This window comes from Perca fluviatilis, chromosome 9 (genome assembly GCF_010015445.1).
Source record: "Perca fluviatilis chromosome 9, GENO_Pfluv_1.0, whole genome shotgun sequence".
Classification (NCBI taxonomy): Eukaryota; Metazoa; Chordata; class Actinopteri; order Perciformes; family Percidae; genus Perca; species Perca fluviatilis.
In genome coordinates this window covers 28,373,021-28,382,491 of record NC_053120.1, presented here as the reverse complement: position 1 = coordinate 28,382,491, position 9,471 = coordinate 28,373,021, and the positions used below count along the sequence as shown (strand labels likewise).

The window sequence follows — 9,471 nt, the reverse complement described above, 5'->3', positions numbered from 1 at the left end:
TTTTTGTAAAAACGATTGTGTCATATAGTAGAGGAATTACCGTATAGTACAGGAGAAGCTCGCAAGCAGTTTCGACTTACATGAGCTGTTTAGGTTTAATTACTAATGTTAACTAGCATTTTAGTTAGCAATAATTAGCCTCTGCCTATGTTATCTCCTTACATATACCTACGCTCTCCGTCTCTGTAAGATTGGGAATGATTGAGATTTCTCTTGGCACAGCTACCAGAACACTTACAACTTTCAGACACGTTGCTCACGTCACATTTACGTTGTCTCTCTCAGTTGGAGGCTGCGCAGTAAAGCAAGAGATCACCGGAAAAGTTCTTCTAATATCCTTCACTGGTCTCCATCCAGAGCAACGAGGTCTGTTGGTCCATTATATACTGTCTAAGATTGCGATATATGATTTCAACGCTAGATGGGAGATATTCTTACACAGAGCTGCCAACTTTTCTCAAAACCTTTGAGTGAGATTTGATGGGGCGAACCCAAATTTTACTGCGTACAAAGCAAATTTCTTTGGCTCATTCAGCATCATTACTGTCAGGGTTTAAATTGTGATTTGTTATGTGGAGGGGGGTTCTCCCTAGGGGGGTCCAGGGGTATGCCCCCCCCCCCCCTATTGTATTACCTTGTTATGATATAAGAAGTGGCCCATACAATGTGCCAAACATAATGTGCCACATGAAGAGACGGTGCAGCATATAACAGTAGCAACAGCTGAGAAGATTTGGGTCTATGGTGACCAGGTCCACCTCACACAAACTTCTTCTCCCATTCTGTCTCTTTACTACTACTACAACACACACACACTCACACACACACACACACAATAACATTGGTCTACCAAAGGGATCTACTAGGACCACTGAAATTCTAAAGAAGGAGAACAACTGATTTACATACATTCTAATCCTATTTATAATCCTATAAATCCTATTCTAATCCTTATTCATGTTATCTTATTCATTATAAACCCCTGGACTTCAATAGCTCAGATGTGTTGCATCAGATTTCTGCTCATGTTTACAACTTTGTGCAAATTGAAAATATAACTCCTCCCATCTGTGTTCTCCGAAATTTGAAGAGTTGTAATATAGTCTGCTGTGCATATTATTGCTCTGCTGATATGGTAGTATTCTGTCTGACAGACACAGAGGACCATTTGGGTCTCTGGTCTCTGACAAAGTTTAGACGTGGCTGTAGCCTACGCTGCTCTTCATCGGAGGTAGAGCACGGATGCAACGTGTCACTGCCCACAGCAGAGCGAGTCCACTAAAATTTACTTAAGTTGCTACACTTACCAGCCGCGCTGCTCACCTCTATTTTTACAGAGAGAGTGGACACAAAGCAACGGACGGGTCTGTAATACTCAAAGCATACCTGAAGCCAGGGAAACGCGCCTGGGATGGCTCGTGAAGAAATGTTCAAAAATTCCACAGCAAGGGAGCGCTCTTGAACCCCCTCACTGTCTCTGAAAGCATAACTTGTCAATCACGACCGGCTCGACAGGTAGATCTATAGATAAACTCATCTTTCAGGCATTTGATCGACCGGGTTGCAATATTTTTTCCCATTATGGCCATGCCAAGACCCGCCCTTCAATAGCCTTCACACACTACTATTGGCTAGGCGTCCATGCTTACATGTACAGGACCTATCCCCTGACCAATCCCATAACCCTAACCTTAACCACTCGAGGTGAAATCCCTAACCCCAACCAATTAAGCTGCTTTGTAGGGCGGGTCTTGGCGTGGCCATGGTGGGATTCGTAATTTTGCGACCAGGTTGACACTTCAGCGTGAGAAATCGGGGGTGTGAGCGTGTGAAACTAATCAAATGCGTGTGTCTCACGGCCAATGCGTGAGAGTTGGCAGCTCTGCTTACACAATGTAGATTTAATACAGGGGGCAGCCATGTTGGATTTTGAACTCGGGCTACTGAGAGGTTGTCCGACAGAGATGGCAAAAGTACTCACTTCCCGTACTTAAGTAGAAGTACAGATACTTGTGTTAAAAAATACTCTGGTAAAAGTAGAAGTACTGATTTAACTTCTTTACTTAAGTAAAAGTAACAAAGTACAGGCTTTGAAATGTACTTAAAGTATAAAAGTAAAAGTAGCCTTGCGAATGACAACCACTTTTTATGCAAAGCTACCTGGACCACACACGTTACTAGAGTGCAAGATGAGAAACTTCAGTGGACATAAAAACCAGGCTCTTTATATTCCATTGTCTACATTTTAAATGGATGTCTGCCAAACATCACATATATGATTATTGTGACAGAGACTGGGACTCCAGCTTAATAAGATTCTGACTGAGTAGCAAGATATGAATTCAATTGTGATTCAGTTTCTCTTTTTTAATCGTCCCCTTAACATTTAAAGGAATCTACATGTATGTGTGTGTGCTCAAATATAGAAAGAAAATAAAGGATACAATATGAATTACTAAACATAGATTAATTAAGAAGTTCCCCATACTTTTAGAGTTACACAGCACATTGGCCAGGAGTCATACTTGATGCCTCCTAGCCTATCTCAAACATCTCTCTCAGATAAGGCCAGGGATGATTGGGAATGTCTTGCTGCTTGTCTGCCTAATCTCTGGGATCTCTGTTTTCTTCATTTTCAATCATGTCGCCGTCCATACTACTAGTGCTAACGTTACCACCATCAAGCTGCAATTATTTGCCGCAAATGAATGCGACCGAATCTGTCGAGTTGTCTTGTAGTGGTGCGTTACATGCAACGTAGCCTACACTATATTCCCATCCAATTAGATTGAATTCGGTATTGATCACGTGAAAAATAATAACGGTAACTCCAGCGAAATTATTTGAAACTTGTTAGTGAGGACTAGATTAGGACCGTATTTAAGTTTCAAACTTCGCCCCCCCCCCAGGTGTGTCTGTAAAACACGGACAGAGACAACTTCTCTCTTTTGATGCTTTACAAGCAACGTGAAACCTAGCTAACAGGTGAAGAACACAAACAACTAAATCACTAGCTAACCTACTTTAACTGTGCAGGAACTATAGACCAATACAACAACAGGCTTACATGAACTGACAACATAAGTTATACGACTTACAGTTCTCAAGGACGCACACACACCATCTCAACTGATTATCCTCCGGACAGCAGTCTTTCTTTCTTTTTTCTCACTTTTTTCTGTGTGGTGCACGCTCCCGCTCGCGGTGTGAGGCGCGTGTCCGCGCTATTCTCCGACATTACGACCTCTTGTACAAAACTAAAGTAACGAGCCAATTTTTAAAATGTAAGGAGTAGAAAGTACCGATATTCGTGTTAAAATGTAAGGAGTAAAAGTAAAAAGTCGCCACAAAAAAAAATAGTAAAGTAAAGTAGAAATATCCGAAAAATCTACTTAAGTACAGTAACGAAGTATTTGTACTTCGTTACTTCCCATCTCTGTTGTCCGAGTTCCAAGCTCGGAAATCAGAGGTCAGTGGGCGTGTCTCCAACTTTGACCTCTGAAAATCTGAGTTCCGAGTACACATGGAACGCACTATAAGACGGTGTCGCCTATGGTTGCAATGTTGCTGCAATAAGCTAAACATTAAAGAGGGAAAATTGACCTCCAGGTACTGGCGCCGTTCATCTGCATGTATAGCTAGTTTAACAAAAACATGGCAAACGTTCCCTTAAGTTAGAAGCTAATGCTAGCGCTAGCTAGTTAGGCTCAGTTGGCAAGGTGCTACCGAACACTGAACAAGACATTTTTAGGCGACCAAAATGTTCCAAGAAGTAAAAACACAAGTTTGGCTTTTTTAATGTACAAAAAGCCTCTATTATGATTGACAGGTGGCGTTTAGCCACCCTACACATGACCTTCTTTATCGTCTTTTCTTAAAAATAAATGGGACAATAATTTACTAAATTAACATCATGCTTTATTGAAAAAGACTTCTCTATACAAGCCGGCTTCTTTTTGCAACCAGTGCTGCCCCTCCTCCCCCCCGCTGGAACTTAAATAGAATGAAGGTTTAAGGCAATTCTGCATTAGCTTCATTTTTCAGACTTGGAAGCTCCATCCATTATTTTTACATTCTACAGTTTGTTACACGTTGTGTAGATGAAAAATGATTCAGTGAGATATGGTATAATTCAGCGAGCCTTGGCGTAAACTTTGAAGGGGTGCGGTACACGTGTAACTCCAGTAACTCCTTCTGTACTTAACTCTACTCCATCAGGAACAGAGAAAGAGAACTTCTGTAGTAAACCGACCAAAAACAGGAACAGCTCCATTTTGGCGAGGCCTTCTCCGAGACACACACGTTTCCCTAAAGAGTCCACAAACACACATTTGGTGTAACAGCTGAGAGTAGAACATATATTCTGGTTCAGATTATGCGTAAAATTCAGGTGAATGTTGTTTACCTGCAGAGAAAGGCAGGAAAGCATCTCTTTTCACAAACTTTCCCTCAGCATCTAGGAAGTGTCCAGGGTTGAAGGTGTCTGGTGTCTCCCATTCAGTCTTGTCAAACAGCACAGAGGTCAAGTTGGGCAACAAGGACGTACCCTAAAAAAACAAAAAGATCCATAGATTAACACCAATTAATTCATAACTCATATTACAGAGACAATCCTCTTAAGACTGAAAATGACTGTGTAATAAATGCACCTTGGGTATGATGTAACCACCCAGTGTTGTGTCCTTGGCAGCCATTCTAAGTCCATTGAGAGGAACAATGTTTCCCATTCTCTGGATCTCGTGGATGACAGCGTCAGTGTAGGGCAGGTTAGATCTGTCTGCCATACTGGGCAGTCGGGTCTGTCCGATCACTCTGTCTATCTCTGCCTGGACTTTGTCTAGAAAGACAAGAAATTTAAAGGAATAAAGCTTGTAGCAACAGGCTGAGAAAAAAATTCATGTGAATGACATCTTAAGCCAAAATTATAGTTTGTGTTCACTGGCGTGTTCATTGGCGTGTTAAATTCTGCTGAAGTTGAACTTGATGGAAATAAAGTGGCCAGACACATTGGCGCAGCCTCTCTGCTACAAATGGTAGTGCAGCGATGTACTGCCCATGTGTGGAACACATCCTCCAAGCGCATAGTATAAACAGAGCTACTACACGTCCGTGGTTCCCACAGCTGTCCTTGTACACGTCTGTTCCTTCATATAATTGAGTGCAAAATGCTTACATGCTAAACTAAGATGATGATGAGCATGTTGGCATTGTGGGCATTAGCATACTAATATAAACCTGTTATTTGTGTGTTAGTGTAACCCATATAGAATATGCTGTCACTAAAGGTTTAACTAGTCGAGTGTCAAATTACATGATGCCAGTAGAGGGAGAAAACAGTAGAGAGAGAAAACAGTAAGATATCTAGTCAATTCTAATCAGGAGTTTTAATTTTGTACTAGTAACCCGAGGACTGCATTGTGGGAGACACTTTTCTGTTGTTCTTCACCGTTTTTTCCTGCCAAAACCTCCGTTGAGTTTCTGTTGTCTCAACGTGCTCATTAGCTTACCATATTGCTAGCTAACATGAGGTGATGTTATCAGTAAACACTATTAGGTTTTAAGATCTCAGGCTATTATGAAAAAAAAAAAAAAATCAGAGTGACATGAGAGTATTGTAAGATGTTTATATTGCACTTAGGTCATAATGTGTGAATTTTTTATTCAGCTAAGTACTGTGTTCTAAATGTGTTTAACTGAGGTAAAATGACTAATGGGGAAATAATGTATAATAATATAATAATAATACAATTTATTTCATGTTGTTTAATAGTTTAATAGCATACAGTTCATTATATGTTATGATTTAAAAATGCATTAATCCTGTAAGGAACATCATTTATTTAGGAAAAGAAATGCTATTGTTTAATTTTGTACCATGTTTTGACTTTGCCATTGGCAAAGTATGGTCTCTAGTCAAACAGACTTATATGGAACATAGTCATAGTGTGATTTGAACAGTTCTCTTATAACCATAGCTAATAGGTTTAAATGTGTAACTGGTTTATTGAGAAAATAAAAGTAAATAAGGTACTATAATGGAAAAAGACATAGAAAGAATTATAACGGTTTTTATCTATTCTGTACTGCTACGTACAGATTGTTTTTTTATCCTGGATTTAGTTTGGTTCCAAACCATACCGACTTCGATAGCGAGCCTGTCCCAGTGAGTGATATTCCACAGAAGGAACGTTTGGACGCAGTGTGGCCAGCTGTGTCGGATTCTCTTCTGCGGTGTGACTGAACTGATTCTTATCCAGATCTCGGATATTGGATTCCAGATAAGGAAACTTGAATGTGTTTTTGGTTTACTACCCGGGTAGAGTGATTTTCTATTTTTCCAAGGACAATTTATTTAGCTTTCCTCATTTTTACTAAATGAAAGAGCTCTATTTTATTTTGGGGTATTTTCTAATGTAAGGTAAAATAATTCTGTGAATAGTTTGGTACACTGTGATTGTGTAATAAAGCTGCCAGCTGTTCTGTTTAAAAAAAAGTAAAGTCTCCTTGTGAGTCTTGTCAATTACTGCTCAGAGCCTAGGTAATAGATATATAGCTATCATTCTAATTCCAGTTAGAGGTGCTAAATTAGCAAGTTAAAACACGTGGAAACATAATACTGCATAGCATTAGAACTGATCCACATTCCACTATAACACAAGTTGGATACTGTCCAAATGCTTTGGCCTAAATAACAGAAATATAGTTAGTCTTAAACTGACATTTGGATATTTGACTTGGTAACGAAATGCGTGTTACACACGTAACGCATAACATTAGCTTATTGTCAGGATTCCATATTCTTCCCATTTCCGCTGATTCCTCATGTCTGCATCCACTCTTGTTTTCAAAGTTTTTCCGGTCCAAGAACCTAGTTATGGGGTCTTTACCATGTTAGTAGTGCATCCCACCACACACAGCTTTTAAGCTTTTAGCTTTTTTCTGTTGTTTGCTTGCTGAACCTTCACGCGATACAAAGTCATTAGAGAGCAAAGAGTTGTTTTCCCCTCTAGTGAGGGCGGGACTTAAAATGCGCTCTGTCTCTATGGCCAAACATGTCACCTACTCTGAATATCAGGGTTTTTGATGAGGAAAACCAAAGCCCACAGCAAAGTAGTGAACGTTGTCTCTGATCCCGCCACGAATAGATCCAGAGTGCACATGGCCAGATTGGTCTCAGTGAAGCCCAGATCAGTCTCTTTGTGCTATTCAGAAATGCAGAGAAAATACAGTATTGAGTGTCTGGTAGATTGAGAGGAAGGGCTACACAGTGTTGTGCAGTGCAACTGTTAACGTACATTCTCCATTTCAATGATGAAAGCATCAATGTAGTCTCTGGGATCGCTGTGGTCCAGGTCCTTCTTATGACTTTTTATCTCCTGACTGATCCAATCTAGAATGGCGTAGTTGTAGCTGAATATTTTGTTGTGAGGACCTGGTAAGTGCTTCATCACTCCAGGGAATGACTCATACAGCTGCTCAGAAGAAAACAGTATGTCACATTTCATCACCCTTTGAACACAGACATGGGCCTCACCAACAATCCCACCAGAATGCTGTGCCTCTGAACATGATTGAACTAAATGGATATTAATGACTTACCGTACCCCATACAGAGCCCTCCAGCCTAACAGCTTCAGACATATACTTCAGCATGGTCTGGAAGTTGTGGTCGTTGTAGTCAAACCGTTTCCCGAACACCAGCTGGCAAATGATGTTGGACACAGCATTGTTGAAGAAGCCTGCTGGATTGAAAGGTTCACCTGGAGGAGAGGACGCCACTGTTTAGACAATGCTTTACTGCTGAAGAGATGCTCATTATGAGCTTATTTTGCAAACCTTTGTCCTTCTCTATCTCCTCCTGCAGATGTCGTATTTCCTCACAGATACTCTGCTCCATGGTAACTTTGCCCAGGCCAAAGCTACGTAAGGTAGACAAGGCAAAGCGTCGCTGTCTCTTCCATGTTTCACCACTGCTTGAGAACAGACCACCTAGACGCAAGCATGCAGAAGAAATAGAGTTCAGGACTCATGGGAACTAATTCCTGCATAGCATGAGACAAGAGAAAGGGAGAGATTTGTACACCTGAGTCTCCTGAGTATAACCTGTCAGCTATTGCACTGTATGGTCGATCCACAAAATTCTCAGCTTGTGTCACTATGGCTTCCTTCACCATCTTGTACCCAGACACAAACACCATCTTCTCACCACCAAGGCGGACACTGAACACATTCCCATAGATGTCAGCCAGCTGTGAATAACACATTTGGAAACAAACACTAATGAATCACAACACACCAGTGTCTGCATCATGTACATTTTTTAATTGTTCAAAAACAAAATCTACAAATGTGCAATGAGGAACGAATGGGCAACCATATTTCTATATAACAATAAGTAGTTTAAACACAACTGCACATTTCCTGAAGAGTGTAAACAATGTAAAGTACATTTACTATGTGAACTATTAAAAATAATTGAAATGGCTTAAACTTTTTTTAGTACATTGGCAAAGTATTGTTATTGATATATTAAATGATTTAACATTTACATAATACACATAATAGATTGAATGTATTAGAATGTGTCAAAACTAAATCACACAAAATATGATTTTATTATACCTTACCTTAGTAAAATAAATTTGTGGATGTTTCCTGTCTACACTGAAGACATTTCCCACAAGGGGAAGGGGCAGAGGTCCTGGAGGATAATTTGGAGGATTCCTGAATTTTAGGAAGTCTGCTATTAGGATAGAAATACAAATAAACAGGAAAAGCCCTTTCAGGTCAAACCCCAGCAAAAAATTATAAAGCCACATTGTTAAAGGGAGTTAAATCTGCAGAAAGAGTAAGGTCTGATCTTTTCAAGACCTTACACTGCACTACACACTACTAACATTACAGACGACTTAAAAACAAAGGATTCTGCACAACATTGGTTGCGACATTACTTACATAACCAGATAAAGACACGCCTATCTTTACCTTGGCGAACAACATCTGTGTACTTATGATTAAGCAACAATAATCTCAGTTTAGTAATATGATAACACACACAAAGTGCAAAACCTGTCTTTCAGTAACCTTGGACTTTGGAAATTGATCATCTCAAGAGAGTCAAGCCAACAAAGTGCTGTAGGAATGAAGGCAACTAACAGATCTATTGTGCAGTGGCATGCAATAAAGTCACCCTACCAGCCAGGACGAATCTAGACAACATAGAACCAGATTGTCATAGTTCACTAGTAGTGTTGTGCTGTCAGGCTAAGCAGCCAAGCATACGCCAAGTTAGTTTTTACTTCTCATACATATTGATTGGCTTAGTCTACATTGTAAACACCATTCTTTTATTCTCTATCAGGAAGGTGTCTATGAAATCTCAAGGTTCAGAAGCCAACATGGCCCCTCTATCTCTGCCCTGATAGATGCCTCAAAACATTTGGAGTTGCTAAAGAAGCCATTGAGAGACCC

General features: G+C 40.1%; 1 protein-coding gene across 1 annotated transcript; it reads right to left on the bottom strand.

Moving 5' to 3' along the window:
• Positions 1-3,460: 3,460 nt before the first annotated feature.
• On the bottom strand, positions 3,461-8,909 carry LOC120565126 (cytochrome P450 2J6-like). Its single transcript, XM_039810541.1, has 9 exons — positions 8,628-8,909; positions 8,084-8,249; positions 7,837-7,989; positions 7,600-7,760; positions 7,296-7,472; positions 7,064-7,202; positions 4,650-4,837; positions 4,406-4,547; positions 3,461-4,308 (listed from the first exon to the last, which is right to left on the bottom strand). Exons 1-9 carry the CDS (start codon positions 8,817-8,819, stop codon positions 4,133-4,135), a joined length of 1,494 nt encoding a protein of 497 aa, XP_039666475.1. The 5' UTR covers positions 8,820-8,909; the 3' UTR covers positions 3,461-4,132.
• Between the last annotated feature and the right edge of the window lie 562 nt (positions 8,910-9,471).

What these genes read in the sequence shown, in the direction of transcription:
- LOC120565126 (XM_039810541.1), bottom strand. Translation starts at nt 8,819, where the DNA reads ATGTGGCTTTATAATTTTTTGCTGGGGTTTGACCTGAAAGGGCTTTTC. An exon ending in CACAAATTTATTTTACTAAG is followed by an intron (nt 8,250 to 8,627) that starts GTAAGGTATAAT and finishes TGTTATTCACAG; the next exon opens with CTGGCTGACATCTATGGGAA. An exon ending in TTTCCTGCCTTTCTCTGCAG is followed by an intron (nt 4,309 to 4,405) that starts GTAAACAACATT and finishes TGGACTCTTTAG; the next exon opens with GGAAACGTGTGTGTCTCGGA.